Source organism: Protopterus annectens, chromosome 4.part0, assembly GCF_019279795.1.
Source record: "Protopterus annectens isolate FY-2018-M chromosome 4.part0, PAN1.0, whole genome shotgun sequence".
Lineage (NCBI taxonomy): Eukaryota > Metazoa > Chordata > Ceratodontiformes > Protopteridae > Protopterus > Protopterus annectens.
In genome coordinates this window covers 544228761-544249351 of record NC_056733.1, presented here as the reverse complement: position 1 = coordinate 544249351, position 20591 = coordinate 544228761, and the positions used below count along the sequence as shown (strand labels likewise).

At 46.6% G+C, this 20591-nt stretch overlaps 1 protein-coding gene across 3 annotated transcripts in view; it reads right to left on the bottom strand.

Moving 5' to 3' along the window:
• Window positions 1–4214: 4214 nt before the first annotated feature.
• HPS4 (HPS4 biogenesis of lysosomal organelles complex 3 subunit 2) overlaps window positions 4215–20591 on the bottom strand; it is a 1290848-nt gene continuing 1274471 nt past the window's right edge. For all 3 annotated transcript variants that reach the window (XM_044068472.1, XM_044068471.1, XM_044068473.1), the window contains exon 14: window positions 4215–4566. In XM_044068472.1, coding sequence (XP_043924407.1) covers window positions 4395–4566 — 172 coding nt within the window. In that variant the 3' untranslated portion in view covers window positions 4215–4394. The remainder of the gene's footprint in view (window positions 4567–20591) is intronic.

Genomic DNA, 20591 nt, shown 5'->3' with positions numbered 1-20591 from the left:
TGGGCTTCTCTGCTTTGATCTTTAGTAATACTGAGGTCATCAGTGGCAGAGGTGGGAATGCATAGATTGCTAGGGAGTTCCAGTTGAATGAGAGGGCATCTATTTTCCAACCTTTTGGATGGTATGTCCTTGTGCAAAATTTTGGTAGAAGATGGTTGAGGTGAGAGGCAAATAGGTCCACTTCTGGCTTGCCCCATGTCGAAGTGAGTTGTCTGAAGGCCTTCGGATGTAACCTCCACTTGTGTGGATCTGTGAAATTCCTGCTTAGGCTGTCCGCCAACACATTGTCTTTTCCTGGAACAAACTGGGATTGTAACTGGATGTTTAGGCTCAGTGATTTCTCCCAAAGCTGCATTGTCAGTCTGCAAAGGGGGTAAGAGTGGGTGCCCCCCTGCTTGTTTATGTACCACATCACAGTAGTGTTGTCTGTCCGTATCATTAAATGGCCTTGCTGGAGTTGGTGTTGAAAAGCCTCGATGGCATGCATTACTGCCAGCATTTCCTTTTGGTTTATATGCAGATGTGTTTCCTTTGGATACCATTGTCCTTGTATACACCTGCCTTCCATGTGCGCCCCCCCATCCAAGGTCTGAGGCATCTGTAGTCATGGTCTGTGTTATCTGTGGTTTTTTGAATGACATACCTGTGTTTTCCTGGCTCACCGAGGCCCACCATAGGAATTCCTTTTGTAGGCATGGGATGAGTGGTATGATTGTCTCCAAGTTGTTGCTGTGTTGAGACCAAATGCTTTTTAGGTACCACTGAAGCTTTCTCATGTGTAGTTTTGCTAATGGAACCAGTAGAATGCAGGATGCCATGTAACCCAGGGCCTGTAGGAATCTCCTTGCAGTCATCTGGGAGAGGTTTGCTAAACCTTTGAAGTAATGAGTTAACTTCTCTTGCTTGTCTTCTGTCAGGTAAGCCATCTGAGAGGCTGTGTCTAGTTTGGCTCCTAAGAAGATTATTTGCTGGGATGGCTGCAGTCTTGACTTTTGGAAGTTGACTGTGTATCCCAGAGCTTGATGTAATCGTATGACATAATCCAGGTTTTTTGTCAACATCAATTTGTCGTCCGCTTGTATGAGGCAGTCGTCCAGGTACGGGTAAATTTGCATACCCTGGAGCCTGCAATGAGCAATTACTGAAGCCAGGCATTTTGTAAATACTCTGGGCGCAGTAGATAAGCCAAATGGCAATGCTGAGAATTGATAATGCTCTGGCCCTGCAAGAAATCTGAGGTATCTTCTGCAGCTGTGTCTGATAGGGACATGCAGGTATGCCTCCTTGAGGTCCAGAGTAATCAGCCACGACTCCTTGCCCAGCATGGGAAGGAGTTGCTGCAGAGTCAGCATTTTGAACTTTGGTACTATGAGAAAGGTGTTTAATGCGGACAAGTCCAGTATTGGTCTCCATTGAGATTCTTTTCTTGGAACAAGGAACAGTCTTGAGTAAAACCCTGTTCTTGTTCTTGTTGTGGAACTCTTTCTATTGCTTTCATTCGAGTCAGCAGAGTGATTTGCTTGATAGCCTCTGCCCTTTGATTTTGTGGTAGGTTTGGCATGCCTTGTTTTCTTGGTAAGGTATGAAAATGAAACCTGTACCCTCGGTCTATAATGTCCAAAATCCATTTGTCCTTTGTCAGTCTGTGCCAGTTTTCTGCAAACAGAGATAATTTCCGCCAAGGGAGCTTCTAGTTGTTCCCTGGTAGGCGGTAGTAGAGGAAAGTCATTGAGTTTGTGGTTGTTGGGCAGGTGAAACCCCTGCGTCACTTCTTTGGTTTCCTGGCTGCCACTGTCGTCCCCTGTAAGGGCCTCTGTACTGGCCTCTTCCTCGGCCACGTCTGTTCTTACCCCTTTGAAACTTTTCTGGATTAGGAAAGGACCAGTTTTATGAAGGCCAATTCCTACTGAATCTGGGGGGTTGAACCTGGAGGAAAACTTTCACAGTCTGAACTGATTTTGCTTTTTCTTCGATGGTCTTTAACACATCCTTAGCATTTGCACCAAAAAGCTTGTTCTTTTCCAAAGGTGCATCCAGAAGTTTTGCTTTTACATGATCTGGTAGAGGTTGATCTTTTAACCAAGCATGTCTACGAATCACTGCCCCTGTCATAGCTGCCCTACATGAAGCTTCCAGTGCATCATATCCACACTGCAGGAAGTGATTGCTTACTTGCTGAGTGTTATGTACAGCTTCCTGTAAAGTCTTCCTGTCTAAAGGATCAGGAGAAGCTAATGTTTTTTGTAAATCGTCTAAGAGATAATCCTGATATTGTAACATATGAAAAAGGCAATTTAAAGCTCTCATAGATAAGGTAGTGGATGTGTAAACCTTTTTGCCCCATCTCTCTAATGACCTTGCTTCCCTGTTGGAGGGCAAAGGATTTTTTGAGGTGGAGGCTGAAACTCCTTTAGGCCCCTGTGAAATAGTTTCCAAATCAGTAGTATGGGCCCTGAATAAATGGGAATGAGTTTCTGGGACCCTGTAATACCTGTCTGGCTTGGCTGGAGCAGGAGGAAGAGAATCGGGGGTAGCACTAGAGTCAGAATACAAATCATCCAGAACATCAAGTACAGGAGGAATAGCTAAGGGCCTGTGCTGAGGCTTCTTAAGAAAAGTCCTAAGGCGTTTCCTAGAATCAGAATATTCCTGACCCTGCCACTTGAAATGTTCCCTCATGGTGTGCAGAACTTCCCCAAAAGAAATATCCTCAGGAGGGGAGGCCGAAGGGATGGAATCTTCTGCATCCGAGTCCTCATAGGTCTGGAAGAGCTCTTCCTGGCTATCAGAGTGGACAGAGCCTTCAGAGTCTTCATCTGAAGGAGTAGGGTCAGAGGGTTCAACCCGGGGCCTTTTATCAGGAGGAGGCTGGGATGCTCTCTCAGGATGGGCCTGTGAACCTCTAATCATGGAAATTAAATCAGCAGCCATGGACATAATTTGTGTCTCCGGAGTCGGCTGAGGTAAGGATTTAGAAGTAATATGCTTTGTTTTGCTGGCTGCCTTAGCCCTAGTGTAGGCCTTAATAGACATGGCCATAGGAGGCCTGGCAGCTCCACGTGCAGGAGTGACCTTGTCTACAGCAATGGTCTCGGGCATTTCCTCGGTTTCGGTATCCGGAGGAAAGTCTATAACTGGCGTCGGAGTAATGTCTGGAATCGGAGTCGTCGGTAATGCGGTGACTTCGGTTCGGAGCGGTGGAGAGACCGTCTCAGAAGGAACCGGAGCACTCGCGCTAGGTTTTGGCGTGGAGTCGGTGGTAGACGCGGGCCGAGGATGTCGGTCCCGGTCTTTTCGCTTTTTGGGAGTTTGCGATGTCGGAAGATCCGATGGCATGGTGTAAGCAAATTTATCGCCGAAAAAATCTTCAGCGAACTCCACCCGGCGCCTGAGAGTGCGCTTGTTGAAGCGAGCACAGGCTACACAGGCCGAGACGTCGTGGTCTGGGCCCAGGCAAGGGAGGCAGTAAGAGTGGAAATCCTTACGAGGTATTTGTTTACCACAGAAAAGACAATTGTTAACTTTTTCAGAAATTTCTGACATCGGCTGAGGCAAGAAAAGGTCCCCAACGGGGTACTTAGCTTTTTTGATGACTTCGGTATCTCAGAATACAGGAGCTGACCGACCGGCACTTGCGAACTGCTTCTGCTTCGGGCACCATGCGGCAAGAAAGACTGAAGAAAATGGCGTCGGCTGATGCTTATGTACTCCAGCCGCTCTGACGTCGGACAGAAATGCGACATCAGCCGACGTCGGACCCAGACTTTGGAATCCGGCCAACCAAGGGCTGCCTGAGGCAGGACAACCCACATGTTATGACTGCAGTTGCATTCTTGAAGGACATCAACTTTAACAGAATAAGTAACAGAAAAGTAAAATACCTAGCTACATAACAAGGAGGAGGTCGGTAACCACAACAGGACTAAGAAGTAAATGCATGGGACAGAAAAAAATCTTTGATGTTAAGAGTGAATGGCAAGCAAGTAAACCCAAATTAAACTAGGAAGGTCACAGACTTGTATCTAACAACAGTTGCCTTCTTATTAAACTGGGAAGGTCACAGACTCTTATCTAACAACAGTTAACTATATAGTAGCAAAAGTCCTTACACAATAGTTCAGAATATTACATTAATATTTCTAACTATAATAGTTTAACAAACATTTAAAACAGGACCTGATACTGTCGGTAGTGTTACAAAAATAAGACAAAGATAACTGAAGCACATTTAATAGTTGCTTCTTCATAAACATTTTAAGAGAAATTATATTTTACAGCAATATTTTTAATCAGTATGTGCAAAACTGTTTATGTGAAATTATTATACAGTCAGAAGATTACACTTGCTAAATCTGCTGCAGCAGTTCCTGATGAGTGTCAATTCTTTAAAAAAATCACAACAAATTTACACCATGTTTTAGTAATTTTTGCTTTGCTTTTCCTGGTAAGCTGAAGGCACTGTCTTGTTGATTTGGTAGTCCAGAATTACGGATGGGAGTCTGAAGATGCTGAAAGTACGTTTCCTGTGCAGAGTTCTGACAGGCATAAACAGCTGTAGTAGCATTTCTGCAATAATTAAAGAATACTTCTAGAATAAATGATGAATAACAAGTGTTCAATCAGAAAGCAATAATTACTTCAAGATATGTTTGGAAATGCATTATATGTAATTAGAGAATGAAATGCATTATGTGTGACTGTAGAATGAAATAAGCACATATATAACTAACATTAACAGTATATCTTTTTAAGGCAGTTTTATAAATAACATGATAGATATTTGATTAATAATCAGCAGTACAAACATTGCACAAAAGATTCTGAAGTACTGAGTTAATTAAGGCAATTATGACAGACAGTGCCACACATTAAAAAAAAAAAAGACTAGCTGTTCCTTTTTTTACTTGCATGCCAGATGTGTATTTATCCTAAGGTCTCCCTGTAAATAATGTGAGAAGTGTGAGAGAAAAGATGTTCTCTTTCTTTAAGAATATCTTATTCACCAAACACACTTATGAAATAAGTAGCAAGTCTGTAATTTAAAATAAATAAATAATTTGAATTATTCAGTTAACCAGCATTGCATTAAAAGTTAGAAAAAATGCACAATTAACAAAAGTGATCAGAATGAGAATAAGCTGCATTCCATGCAGCATTTTTACAGTGCAGACCTTTGGAAACACACTACAAAAATACTTCTCTTGTATGCAGATAAGAAACCTCAAAAGATGCTCCCTTACTTTGTATTCTGTAAAACATGCATTATACAACACAAGAGTCAAGCACCCTTTAGAATTCATAAGTTGGATGTGCATTTTACGTAACACGAGGATATTCATACCACTGGTAGCAGCCATACAACAAAACCAAATTTCTTACAATCACCAAACAAAAAAAATATTTACTGCATCAGAGGAATTTCAGTTTTCTTCAAGATGGTAGCACTTTGGAACTAGAATATATTGAATAATTGGCTCTAGACAATTGTCACTGTTGATGTTACACCCCTACCCCATGAGAAAAAACTAGGACAAAGAAGTGAATGGATAGATAATGGGTGGGGATGAAGCCTCTTACAGAAGAATTACTACCAGTCTTGTTTTCAAGTATGTCAAGTGTAATTTTGCCAATGGGCAGCACAAAAATGGCGCTCAATTATCTCAGCCTCAATTTCTCCACTGTGCTTTTTGCTTTGTGCCTGTCAGCCATCAGCTCCCTCTGTCACACGTCTTAAGCTCATTTGTTCTCCCTCTGTTACTTCTGGCAGGGGTGAGCACGACTGGAGGGGGCAGTCATCCAGTCTGCCATGAGGTTTGTTTCCTTGCACCATGTTTCTCTCCAGCTTCCACCAAAATATAAGGGGGTCCTCTTCTTAGTGGCCTGATGGTCTGGCTTCAACACTCCCTCCCCCACAAAATAGGGACATCAACAAGGGTGGAACATAACTATCGCCCTCCAAAGTAAAGTTGTGTAAAATTTTACCATAATAGTAGATGTCCTTCTCTTCAATGTTGCAGCATAGGCTCATAGGTTGGTACTAGGCTACTGGCCCTAGAGCCTATACAAGCCTAGCCATAAAAATTCCCTGGATATTTCTTACCACAATATTTACTTCCCTGGACCCCTGTCTAGCAGGGCGACTGACGTGATCCCCGGGGTGAATATCCTATCTCCCATCCAATCGTCAAGGTTCCTTTTGAAGAGGGTCAAGGAGGTGCTCTGCTTGACATGTATGGGCAGTCTATTCCAGAGTATGGGGAGTCTCTGGACAGGAACGTATCCCTCCAGCAAGTTTTGTTCATTGCGATGACAAGGTTTGGATCCCTGGAGCGTGTGGCTCAGAGGGATTGGGATTTCTTTAAGTGGAGCATGTCCAACAGCTCAGCATTGGACATGGCCTTGTATGTTAAGCAGAGATCGCCTCTGAGTAGACGATATGCCACAGAGTATAACTGGAGTTTTTCTTTAGACGGTCAGCATAGGGCATCTGCTTTAGGCCTGTGATTCTTTTAGTGAGGTATTTCTGCGGCCTTTCCAGCTGTTGCAGATGTCTTGTGAGGTACATAACAAACGGGGCGTTGTACTCTATAATGGGTCTAATGAGGGATGAGTACAGTGGGACAATGACCTCCTTTTTTCTGGATGAAAAGCCCTTAGTGATGAGGTGTGCCACATAGAAGGATTTCCTGACTGTTGTGGCGATGTGGTTATCGAAGGTGAGACCACTGTCCACATGTGTCCCTAAGTCTCTCATCACACTTTCAGTGTTTAGTGTACTGCCACCTATGTGGTAATTCATGGGTACATGTTTTTTTCCAAAGGGGATAACAATACATTTCTTCGCATTAAGCTTGAGCCCATGGCTCTGGCACCAAGCATCTGTTTCTGTAAGACCCTTTCGTAGAATATCCACATAATTTGGGGATTCAATAATGGCTCCCAGTTTGCAGTCATCTGTGAACTTTGTTAGCCAGAGTCCCTTAGTGTTGGCCTGCACTTCAGAGAAGTAGATGCCAAACAAGAGCGGTCCCAGGACTGAACCATGAGGTACTTCACTTGTCACTTGTCCGGAGCTGGATTTGGAGTCAGCTCCATTTACAGTATGGGTTCTGTCAGTAAGCCAGTTGGCAACTCATCGAGTGACGTAGGGATTTATGCCAAGCTTAGTAAGTTTATCTATGATTCCAGAGTGGGGGATAGTGTCAAAGGCCTTGGCGAGGTCCAGATAGGCTGCGTGGACTGCCTTACCCTCGTCCACAGCCCTGGAGACTGATTCGAAGAACTCAATCAGGTTCAGGAGACAAGACTGGCCCTTTACGAACCCAAACTGGGTGGGGTCCAGTGTTTGAAGGTTGCCAATGTCTTTGTTTATAAGTTTCATGATAATGCATTCCATGCCCTTGCAGATTAGGCTCGACAGACTGATGGGACAGTAGTTCCCGGGATCCAAGGTGGATCCCCCCTTGTGGAGTGGGATAAATGTAGCTGTGCGCCACCAGCAGGCACGAAGCCTGAGGTGAGGCTATGATTAAACATGACATTTAGGTGAGGTGCCAGTTCATTTTGTAGTTCATGTAGTACACAGCCCGGGATGTCATCTGGTTCCATGGATGCTGTACTCTTAGATTTGGAGAGTGCGGTTTCTACCTGTGTGGCTGTGATTACTGGAATTTGGCAATCTTTTGGTATTGAGATGGGACCTTTAGGGGGTGAGAGGGGGGTGAAGTTGGCACTAAATCGATCTGCCATGATACTGGCAATATCCTTGCGATCAGTATATTTAATGCCATTCTGTTGTAGCTAAGAGCATATCTGAGCATTGCCATTTAGATTCCTGACATAACTATAGAATGCCTTGCGGTTGTCTTTGGAATCTTTGGCAATTTTATTTTCGTAACTAGCTTTGGAGGATTTTATGAGGGATCTCAGCTTCTTACTGAGGCTGGTAAGGGAGTTTTTTGCATCCTGGGATGTTCCTCTTTTCTGCAACAGTTTCTGTTGTATAGTTTGTTTATGGCAGGGGACCACCAGATTGGCTTCCTTTTTTTGGAGGAGAGAGTCTTGGTTCTATTTGGGATGGCATGATTCATGCACAAGTGGATGTGCTTGTACAGTACCTTAGTGTGGGATTCAGCAGTCAGACTTTCAGCTCCCATCTGCATGGGTGTCATGATGTTTGTCACTTCAGACTCGAGTAGCTGAAGTTGACTTTGGAGAAGTTTTTTACGGAGGTTTCCTTACTGGGTGGTGGGGGGGATGGGATGTGGATGTCAAGGGTGATTTGCTTATGGTCAGACCTGACCAATGAGGGGGTGACCACTATCTCCCATGTTGGTAATGACCAGGTCTAAGATATTGGAGCCCCTGGTGGGACAATGGATTAGTTGATCCAAGGTGTTGGAATTTATGAATTCCAAGAACAGTTGGGAAAAGGTGTTGGTACCCTTGTAGTTTTCCCAGTTAATGGTGGGGTAGTTGAAATCACCCAGTATTAGGGTGTTTAGTTGTATCTTAATATTTTCCAGTATGTTTAGAAAGGTGTAGTGAGAATCCTGGGGCATAGTGTGGGATCTGTATCAAGCTGCAATTTGGATTGCAGTCTTACCTAGTGTTAGTTGCACCTGGAGAATTTCAGATGCATTGTGTTGGGCAAGTAGCCTGGAGGTGTGAATATCCTTGGTGAATATGGACACTTCTCCACCTTTAGTGTTTCGGTCTTGGTTTGGTGGCTGAAAAGTGTGGTAAGTGTTGTAGCCTGGTACTGCAGGGGTGCTCTCTGGAGCCTTGAACCAGGTCTCAGTTACTGCACAGATATCGATGTTCTCCATTTTTAGGAGTGCCTCGAGAGAGTGCATTTTGAGGTTTAGACTTCTAGCATTGAGTAGCATTACCTTCAGATTTTGCATGCTTGTATCTGTTATGGTGGTGGTTTTGTCCTTTGAACCTTGTCTAAAAAAGGCACTATAGGGGTGGCAAGAGCTTTAGCCAGTAACCTGAATCCCAGGGGTGACAAGTGCAGAACATCTCTGGCAAAGCATCGTGGTTTGTCGATCATGTCATCCCAGGCACAGATACTGGTTCCCCTTTGAATGACACCAGAAGCGTAGCCAATTGTTGAAGTCAATCATTTTGTCCTTATACTGTGGTATCATTCTGGGCGAAGGCAGGATGCTATGCAGGGCTAGGGTCATACGTGCCAGGGCCACATGATCTGAGAGCTCTTCCATGTCTCTCTTCAGGTAGTCCAGGGAGGTACATCTCAAGTCATTCACTCCAACATGGACAATGACAGAGTCGTATTTGTACTTGTTGTGGAGTGACTTGAGTGCATGCGTTATGTGGTGGATCCTGGCACCCGACAGGTAGCTGACTGTAATTTTCTCCTTGTTCAGCCTGGCAGGTGGGACATCAGTGTGCCTGACTATAGAATCAACTATGACTAAAGTGTTGGGTACGTTGTCTTGCCTTAGGGGCTGTTGTTGGGTGGCACACTGGTGTTGTGAGCTATGTGTGACTTTGGTTGTGACTGGTGTTTGTTTGTGTTTCAGCTTTGGAGGTCCTTGTTGCTTGGGCAGGTTAATGTTAGGGGCCTCCACATATGTGGGTTTAGTGTTGCTATGTGTGGGTATTGATGGTGTGGGTTTTGAAGGGCTGTGTGTTGCTTGAGGTGTAGTGCAGGTGTTAACCTTCTCCTCTTGACTGTCTAGCACAATCTTGGCTGGAGAGAGCTTTGCTTCCAGTAAGTTCATAGGTAGGTACTAGGCTATTGGCCCTAGGGCCTATATAAGCCTAGCCAAAAAGGTACCCTGGCTTTTGCCACCCAAGAAAATTATTTTCCTGTGCCTTTGTTGAGCAGAGCCACAGAAGTGATCCCCAGGGTGAATTTCCTATTTCCCATCCAATCATCAAGATTTTTCTTGAAGAGTGCTAATGAGGAGCTCTGTTTGACATATATTGGTAGTCTGTTCCAGAGTATGGGAAGTCTCTGGGACAGGAATCTATCCCTCCACCATGTTCTGTTTATTGTGGTGACAAGGTTTAGGTCCCTACAGCGTGTAGTTCAGAGGGATTGGGATTTCTTTAAGTGAAGCATGTCCAACAGCTTTGGGTTTGACATAGATTCATAGGTAGGTACTAGGCTATTGGCCCTAGGGCCTATACAAGCCTAGCCAAAAAGGTATCCTGGCTTTCGCCACCCAGGAAAATGATTTTCCTGTGCCCCTGTCAAGCAGAATCACAGAAGTGATCCCCAGGGTGAATTTCCTATTACCCATCCAATCATCAAGATTTTTCTTGAAGAGTGCTAATGAGGAGCTCTGTTTGACATAGATAGGTAGTCTGTTCCAGAGTATGGGAAGTCTCTGGGACAGGAGCTTTGTATGTTAGGCAGAGATCGCCTTTGAGTAGGAGATATGCGACGGAGTAAAGCTAAAGTGCATCTCTCGCAGGTTGTAGTGTTGGGTGGAAGGAGGAGAGGGTTGTCTGTGTACATGAGGCAGTTGCTGCATTGCCCCAGTATGCCCAGATTCACCAGGTGGACAGGAGAAATCACCAGAAGCTGACCCTTGGACATGCCTGTTTAGGTGCTTTTTTGTGAAGTACAAGAGCTGTTTTCCCTTACCTTTGCAAGGTACTTTGCAATTGTAGGCTGTTTAGTGCCTACGATTAATTTCTCCTTATTAACAAGGAGAGTTGAGTGCTTGTATCAGTTTAAGGCTTCCTAGTGCTTTCCAGCAGGTTCTAGAGCAAGTGCTAGTCACAGGGGTTCAGATTTTAGTGCTACTACTGAGAAACCAGCTAGTTCTAAGGGGAAATTTGAAGAGTAGACTTTCTGGCACCTGGAATAGTTTAACCGTAGCCCCGCGGTGCTGCACGATGTGAAAAATGCGCAAACACGAGTGTTTTTAAGCCAGAAAGTTGAGAGGGATAGAAATCAGCCCAAAATGGCTAAAATTACAATTTCAGAGCTGGAAACCACTCCTTTAGTGTTAGCCTGGCAGTACAATGCTCACCACTCCCACTGGTAAGCAGTAGGACTTCGCTCTACCACAGCAAGGTCTGGATAGCTCTGAACACAGAAAATAAAGTCCTGAAACAAGCAAAGCCTGGGATCTGGACTATACTAGCTAGAAAAGGCAGGAAATGAGCAAACAAGACAGTATTTTTTTTTTAAAACCGGCTAAGCAATGCAATAATACACTAAATAAACACCTAAAAGGCTAACACACTTGAGTGTGTAGCCCTACACAGTAACTACAATTAGAACTCTACAAAATTAGCAATTTAAAACTTTTTAAATGAAGCAAGGCAAGTGCACAACTGAAAAATGATTTAAGAGGCAGTAATACAGTAGAATAAGAAGCTAATCTATATATACAGAAAAGCAGTTAAAACACACTAAAACAATTCAGATACAGTGCAACCTAGAGCATTTGAGTTGTAGCAATATTAAGGCAAATACAGTTTTAATAAATGCACTAAAATATACTCTATATTTCCAAAATGTTTCAGAAGCACAGTCAGAACACAAGGATATTCAGACATTTTTTTTTAAAGAAAGGAAGAACAGAAGGAAAGAAACTAAGTAGGTTGGCCTTCTCAGATGTTCCCTCTGTATTAGGTAGAATGAGCTAATGACACTAGACTGGGAGGAGTGTCCAAGATCAAATTTAGAGTAGGGGCGGGCAACTGCAAGGCCAGCAGGTATAAAGACAAGATGCCAATAGGGAGAGAGGGTGGCACTACAGAAATGTTTATCACAAGTGAGCCAATAGCTATGAAATACAGTACAAGTATGCAGTATACAATAAAATTGCTATAAATGTCCAGAATAAGCAATAACTACTACAAATAAGCAAAAAAAATAAAACGGGCTACTTATTGCTGTCTATCACAGATCAGCGGCTCCTCCTCAGATAGCTCTATGTGTAATGGTTGAAACACGCAAGTTAACTTCTCAACAGAAAGTTGAAACCTGAAACAACTTTAAAAAAAGCTCAAAAGAACCAGTGAGGTGCTTTCTCCAAGCTGTAGCCCTGGCAACCCAACTAGACAATGGCCATAAACACTAAACTCTCATTGAAGTGGGGGAAGATGGTCTGGACAATGGGCTCAGAAAACAGCCTCTAGAAAACAACTAGGACCACAACACAATCAGGAATATGGAGAATATTACAGCTACCACCTAAACTATTTTAGGCAGAACACACTGCAGAAATGTTTATCACAAACACAATCAGGAATATGGATAATATTACAGCTACAACCTAAACTATTTTAGGTAGAAAACACTACAGAAATGTTTATCACAAGTGAGCCAATAGCTATCACCTTGGGAATTTCCTGGCAATGATAGCCCAACATCCAGCCAGTATCCCAAAGCCTTTAGATCTTGTATGCGCTGTACGTCACATGTATGCTTCCCACTCAGGACAAAAGGCATAAAGGTGATGTACGGACACAGTTACCCAGAACTGAATTGCCCCACTACAGAACAGTCTCCATAGGACAAAAAGGAGGCTATCCATATCCAAAGGGAGAAAAAGCAGATGGAAAAGGGGGACCCTCGACCAGGATGGTAACCAAACAAAATAGAAAAGAACAAAAGGGATGGAGGGAGGGACTGAATGCTTCAACAGTGAAGAGAAGGACATCTACTGTTATAAGACTTTACACAACTGTACTATGTCCTTCTACATCACTGCAGCAGTATTCTTCACCTTAATGAGTGTACAAAAGCTCAAAAAAAAATTGGGAGGTGGAAGGTTGGGAAGAGCCCTCAACAAACCTATGTAGGATGGCCCTAGCAAAACCTGCTCTGGTCCTAGAAACCATATTCAATTTATAATGCTTAGTAAATGTATGCACTGAGGACCAAGTAGCTGCTTCAAAGAAGTGTCCAAACCCTTGAAGAAAGCACCGGAAGAGGCAACACTCCTAGTGGAATGAGCTCTAATTAGAAGTTATGTACTCACCATAACGTTCCATCTGAGTAGGTGTATTCATTTGTCTGCAACCTGTGGGTTATGGATCCGATATCGGATCCGAACCGGCATGGTTTACCAGCTATGGATCCGAGCTCTCAGCCCCTCCCCTCACCCATAATGCCCTGCTCTCCCTTCATGACCTCAGATTGAGTTTGCCAACAGCAAGAACACCCTGAAAAGGGTAACACATCATATGCAGGAAACTGACAGGCCAGGGGGATAGGAGGGCGGGATGGTTGCAGACAAATGAATACACCTACTCAGATGGAACGTTATGGTGAGTACATAACTTCTAAATCTGAAGTAGGAGATTCATTTGTCTGCAACCTGTGGGACAGAGTCCCCAGCTACCTGAATCTTGGGCGGCCATCATGGAAGGATATTCTGGAGCACCGCGGAGCCAAAGGATGCTCTACCCCTAGATGTAAGATCCAACTTGTAGTGGGAAATAAAAGTATGAGATGAAGCCCACGTGGCTGCTGCACAAATATCATCTAGAGGAATCCTAGCCTTAAAGGCTGCCGAGGTAGAGACTGACCGGGTTGAATGGGCATGTACACCCTCCAGTGCGGGCCTTCCCGAAGCTTGATAAGCCAACAAGATACATTGTGAAATCCAGCGAGATAATGAGACTTTAGAAATTGGCTTGCCCAAATTAAATTTAGCAAAGGAAATGAACAACTGGTCGGATTGCCTATGACCAGCCGTCCTGTTTAGATAAAATCTAAGTTGCCTGTGAACATCTAAGGAGTGAAGCTTGTATTCACCCTTGTTTTGGTATTTAGGGAAGAAAACAGGGAGGTTAATAGACTGATTAATGTTTGCTTCAGACGCTACCTTAGGAAGAAAGGACGGGTTGGTCCTGAGGTAAACACGGTCCGGATGAAAGACCAAGTAAGGAGGTTTAGCTGATCATGCTTGAAGCTCAGAGACTCTCTTGGCCGAAGTAATGGCTACTAAGAAGGCGGTCTTGAAAGATAAGAATTTCAGATCTACCGTAGCCGGTTCGAAGGCGGTCAAGGCCTGGAGAACTAGGGAAAAGTCCCAAGGAGGAACCGCTTGCTTTATAGGGGGCCTGAGAAGAAAAGTACCTTTAAGGAAAATCTTACACAATTTGGCAGACATCAGTGGATTGGAGTCATGGCCAATGTGATAATGAGAAATTGCCGCAAGTTGTACTTTGACCATGGAACTGCTGGCACCATCATTAAAAAGAGTGGTTAAAAAATCAAGCACCAAAGGGAGAGGAACTGTGAAGGGGTTTAGGCCTTGCCGCTCCGCCCACAAAGAGAACCGTTTCCACTTGCTACGGTAGACTTTCCTAGTGGATGGCTTATGAGCCGCCACCAGGATGGCCTTTACAGGGTACGAAATACCGGGAGTCCTGATCAAGAGTGGAACTGGAGCAGCCAAGCGGTCAGCTTCAGGTTGTCCAGGTTCGGAGGAGATAAGTGGGATGGATGAGATATCAGATCCGGAATGGGATCTAGAATCCAAGGAGGATTCACTGAGTGAGACCTTAGGAAGGGGAACCAGATCTGTCGAGGCCAAAATGGAGCAATGAGAATCATTCTGCACCCCAACCGAGAGGCTTTCTGAAGAACTTGGAGCATCAGAGGCAAGGGGGGATAAGCATAAAGAAGACCGGGTGGCCAAGCATGCACCAGAGCGTCTCTTGGGGCACCTCCGGGAGGAGGTATCAGAGCGAAAAAACTGTCGCACTTGGTGTTTGAGGGAGAGGCAAAAAGATCGCAACAAGGAGTTCCCCACCGTGCGAAGATGCGTTCCGCTACCTGAGTATTGAGAGACCACTCGTAAGGGGTGAGAATGGTGCGACTGAGTTTGTCCGCCAGGATGTTGGACCGACCCAGAATATGCGTTGCTATGAGAAAGCGGTTGGTGGAGATTGCCCATTCCCACACTCTCATGGCTTCTCGACAAAGAGGGTAAGACCTGGTTCCTCCTTGTTTGTTGATATACCAGACAACCGACATGTTGTCCGATTGAATCGCAATTGTTCCCAAGGGAAGAAAGGCCTGAAGTGCTAGCAACGCTAAGAGCACTGCTCTCATCTCTAGAACGTTGATATGCAGTAAGGTCTCTGATTCGTTCCACGTGCCTTGGACCGTCCGGCCTGCAAAATCCCCCCCCCACCCAAGGCGAGAGGCGTCCGTGGTCACCGTGGCGAGAGGGGGAGAAGCACAAAATGGGCGGCCTCCGTGGAGATCTGGAGAGTGTAGCCACCACAGGAGGGACCGCTTGCAAGCCTTGCTGATCGCAATGGGATGATGCATAGGAAGAGCAAGATACGACCACTGAACTAGGAGTGTCCATTGAAGGATGCGCATATTGAACCTGGCGAGAGGAAGAAGCGCTATTGCTGCCGCCATGGACCCTAGGGCCCTCAGGACCAACTCCGCCGGAACTGAGCTTGAGTGGAGAATGGCCCGCACCTGGAATTGCAGATTTTGAACTCTGCCCGCAGTGAGGAAGGCTCTTAATCTCCTTGTGTCTAACCTGGCACCTATAAAATCTATGAACTGCGTGGGTGCTAGGTTGGATTTTTCTGTGTTTATTGTGATGCCCAGACGGGGAGCAAGATGGAGGAAGGAGTCTCGCGCCAAAAGTAGTAGATGCCTTGTTGGGGCGGTGAGAAGCCAGTCGTCCAGGTAGGGAAAGACCTGCACCCCCTGAAGCCTCAGGTGGGCCGCTACCACTGCTAATACCTTGGTGAACACCCTGGGGGCTGTGGTGAGACCAAAGGGAAGGTCCCGGAATTGGTAGTGACTGGCTCCCAGCCGGAAGCGGAGAAACCTCCTGGAGCGCCTGTCCATAAGTATGTGGTAGTACGCATCCTTGAGGTCTATGGAGCACATCCAGTGATTTTCTCTCAGAAGGGGGAGAATAGACTGCAACGTGACCATTCGGAACTTCTCCTTGGGAACTGCCAGGTTCAAGAGTGAAAGGTCTAAAATTGGTCTTAGGTCCCCCGTCTTTTTTGGCACTAAAAAGAACCTGGAGTACAACCCTGATCCGATCTGGTCTGGGGGGACGGGCTGGATGGCTCTTTTCTTTAGCAGATGGCCAATTTCTGCCAAAGCGGCCTCCCACTGACCGGGTGGAACGTCGGGGAGGGACTTCAATTTTGGCAAGTGAAGGAAAGGTATACGGTAACCTCTGGATATGATCTGGAGGACCCAGCGGTCTGATGTTATGGACTCCCATGCCGCTAGGTGCTCCTAAAAACGTCCCCCGACTGCCTCCAGAGTAGAGCAGCCGGGCAACCCTTCAGGGCTGCTGCGCGGGCCGTTCAGAGAAGGGTTCTCTGGACCTGAAGTTCCTGAGAGCCCCTCTGCCCCTAGGGCGTCCTCCCTGTCCTCCTCTGCCACGGAAGGACTGGTTGTCCGGAGCAGGCTGGGATTGCTGCGACTTCCGGAACCACATCTTCTTCTGACCCTTTTGGTTCCTAGAATAGGGCCTCTGGGGTGCAGAAAAGCGGATTCCGACGGCAGACAGCGTCTTCCCGTCCTTCTCGCTCTGGGTCAAAGTGTCACGAACAGTCTTGCCAAAGAGGGCAGAACCATCGAAAGGGGCGTTCGCAAATGACGCCTTGAAGGGCTCCGAAAAATCGCAATGACGGAGCCAGGCCTGACGTCTAGTAACTAGGCCTGCCCCTGCGGCTCTAGCGGCACCTTCCGTAGCATGGGACAGTAGCCGCATAGAGGTATTGGTGACGGACCTAAGAGTGGCCATACGGGTGGAGTGCAGCACTTTGTCCTCCTCCGACATGGACTCTGGGGGAGATGCAGCGTATTCTTTTATAAGATCGCGCTGCATCCTAATCACGTGCCAGGTAGTTCAGTGCCCTCACTGAGAAGGTCGCTGAACTAAACATCCGCTTCCCCAAGCGGTCCATCATCCGAGACTCCTTGCTCGGGGGATGGACAGAGGGACTCTCCTGAGCAAGTTCCCTCTTGGTGGCAGCCACCGTCAACATGGCATCTACCGGAGGCCCCTTACTCCAATGGGCACGGTCAGCCGGGGGACTGAGAATACGGTCGGGCCTTTTTGGGATTGGCTTCACGGTGTCCGGTTCCTTCCATGCCCTGGTGGTAATGAGGTCCACCAGGGGGTCGGCAGGAGGGGACACCCAAGAGGTAGACGGGCCCGCTTCAAATGCCTCCAAGAACACGGACTTGTCCGAGGAAGACTTGGGGGCAGACCACCCCCCCCTTATGCGAAGCATTTCCATGATGTCTCCAAATGAGACATCCTCAGGGGGTGATCTTGGGGAGCCTTCCCCTTCCTCCAAGTCCGTGTCTTCTGTGAGAGACTCGGGGGAGTCAATGTGCCTCCTTTTGCACGTATGTTTGCGGGGAACATCCTCCGGGGGGCTGTCAGAGGATTCCTCGCAAACAGTGACCTATTCCAAGGGAACAGCTTGGGGCAAAGGAGCGGGCTGTCCCAAAGGCCGGATGGTGGAAGCCTGACCCAGTGCAGATGGAGCGCGGGACGGAGCCGAAGCAAGTGCCGGGGGTCCGGAGACCCTCAACAGGGCCCTCTCCACTACATCAAAAACCGAAGGGGAGCCGACCTCGACCAATGGATCCGACAATCGGCTCCCCCTCGGATCCGAGGAGTGGATCGGAGCCGGCGCCGAAGCACTCGGATCTGAAGGGACAGTGCGCTCCGACACAGATGGCGCCGAAGGAGCACTGATCCCTCCAGATCCGAAGCTCGGATCCAGGCTCCGAGAGGTCGGATCCGAAGCACTCGAGGGCAGGGTCGGATCCGAAGTACCAAGTACTATCGGCGCCGACCCACCCCCGGCTCCGAAGCTGCTCGGCTCCAACTGCTCCGAACCTGGGTAGCAGGTCGGAGAAGGAGCAATTGGTTTAAAGAAAGGGGTCGAGCTCCCCCCCAGAGGGGGGGGGGGGAGGCAAGAGCACTCCCATCTGCATCTGGGCCTGGATGAACCTTCTCATCATCCGGTCCAGATCAGCGTCTGACAAGCTATACGTCGATCTCGACGAGGCTACCGAGGTAGGCCTTGAGTGCCTCCTGGATAGCCTCGACGGAGATCGGGTCTCCTCCTCCTCAGGTCCCGGTGAAAAGCACACAGGTGACCGGAGCCAAGGAGGGGGGGACCAGCAGACAAGGAGGCCGGAGGAGAAGCCCGCTTGGCAGGCGGGGCCGAAACAGAGGTCTCGGCCCGCCGCTTATGGTGCTTCTCCCTCTGGTCCTTCTTTCTAGCTTCCCTCTCCTCCGAACCACTAAAGGGAGGTTGAGTCCCAGGAGGAGGAGGGGGAGCCGGAGAGGAGGCCACCGAAGAAACGGTTACCCCCGAAGGAGCGGAGGCCGGAGCCGAGTCTGGGGGCAAAAGTCCCGCCAAGACAAGCTTGGATCTCCGCTCCTTCAATGCCCTGGGGTTGAACCCTGCACAAATGGAACATCCAGAAGTGAGGTGTTCAACCCCAAGGCATCTCACGCACCGAGTGTGGCCATCAGCAGGGGAAAGCTTATGGCCACACTCGGAGCACTTGGAGAACACAGCTTTGGGTTGTTCAGACATCCCAAAGAGCTACAGTCACTTAAACTAAAGGTAAAAAGTAAAAGCAACTAAAACACACAACAGGCCCAAACACACACTACGCTACCAGCAAGGGGAGGGAAATTAAGTAAAAATAATATATAACACTAAAAAAGTATAATTAAGTAAAAGGGAATCCTATACTTTCATACAACTTTCACACAAAAATTCAATTTTAAACTTTCTAAATACTTGAAAAATACACTTAGCTGCAGAGCTCAAGGAACACAAATCTGGTCACCAGCGCGGCAAACTAGATCTGAGGTCATGAAGGGAGAGCAGGGCATTATGGGTGAGGGGAGGGGCTGAGAGCTCGGATCCATAGCTAGTAAACCATGCCGGTTCGGATCCGATATCGGATCCATAACCCATAGGTTGCAGACAAATGAATCTCCTACTTCAGATCTGAGGTTGACAGACACTTGCCATGAAAACAATAACAAAAAGGAAATGGCCTTAAGATATCTAGGAGGAGATAGTTTGCTTGGAAACAGCTAAACCAAAAGAATGAGAACAAAAAGCTGGTCAAATTTACGAAAAGTTTTAGTTTTGTCCAAATAATAATCGAGCTGTTTGTGCAAATCTAAGGTGCAGTACCCTTTCACTAGCTGACTGTGGAGAAGGAAAAAAGGAAGGGAGTTGTACTGCCTGAATTAAGATCAGCTCATTAAGAACTCTGGGCATAAAATAAGGATTAGTATGAAGAGGCAACTTGTCATCCAAACCAAAAAAGGAGGAATGGCCATAAAGACCTGAACCTCAGAAACCTTCCTAGGAGAAGTAAGAGCAAACAAGACAGTCTTCCAGGTACAGTGTTGCAGAGAAGCTGAAACTGCAGACTCAAAAGGAGCCTGAAATCAATTTTTCCAAAACAAAATTAAGGTCCCAAGGAGGAGAAATAGGCTTCATTGGGGGCCTAAGATGCAGAATACCTTTAAGAAACTGTGACCTCAAAATGAGAAGCCAGAGGAGGATTCAAGGTCAGATAGGCAGAAACAGCCGACAAATGGGCCTTCACAGAAGAACAGGCAAAGCCAGACTGATGCAGAAAACACAAATAGGAGAGAACCAGAGGGACCCCCACTGAAAAAAAGGTCCTGACTATTAACATGGCTCCAGACAGAACATCTTTTCCATCTGGACATACAAGACTTTCTGTTTGCAGGACTTCTTTCCTCCTGTAAAACTTGAGCACATCGTCAGAAAAGAGGTGCATAAAAGGGATTAACGCCCTATCACTCACAGTGTCAGTTGAAGAGTGAACAAGTGAGGATGGATAAGTGACCCCTTGTCCTGTGTTAGGAGGTCCACCTGGTGAGGTTAACTGGCCAGATGCTTTAAGAGGGGGGAGTCAGTGCTGTCTTGCCAAAAGGGGGTCACTAACAAAGTTTTGGGGAAGTCCAGCTGAATCCTCTGCAGTACTCTTGCAAGCAGAGAACAGGAGGGAAGGCACAGAGAAACATACCCTTACAAGGAAAAGAAAGTGTGTCTGTCTTCCACGCCAGGTGGCATGGCACTCTAACAGAAAAGTGAGAACTGCCTGTTCAGAGGGGAGGCAAAAAGATCTACCTGAGGAATACCCCACAGATGGACTATGCCCAGAAACAGGTCTCTGTGAAGCATCCATCTGTGAACCTGTGTTTTAGACCTGCTCAAATAGTGCCATTAGACTGTAAATTACACTGTAATATGAAGGAATATACACTGCCTGAAGAGTTAACTGATAACTCATAGCCAGATCCCAGGCCTGAAGAACCAGCCTCCAAAGAAAGTAAGACTTTGTGCCCTCCAGCTCACTGACCTACCACATCAGTGTGGTGCCATCTGTGTAAACCTTCAAGTGGCCTGCAGAAAGCATTGGGTGAAAAGCCTGAAGAGCCAGAATCAGAGCTCTCATCTCTGCGATGCTGATATGGTTTGATTTCTGATGGGGGAAGGAAGAGATCCTGAACTTTCGGGTGACCACAGGAAGCCCCCATCCCATGTCTGAAGCGTCATTGAACAGTTCTTGAAAA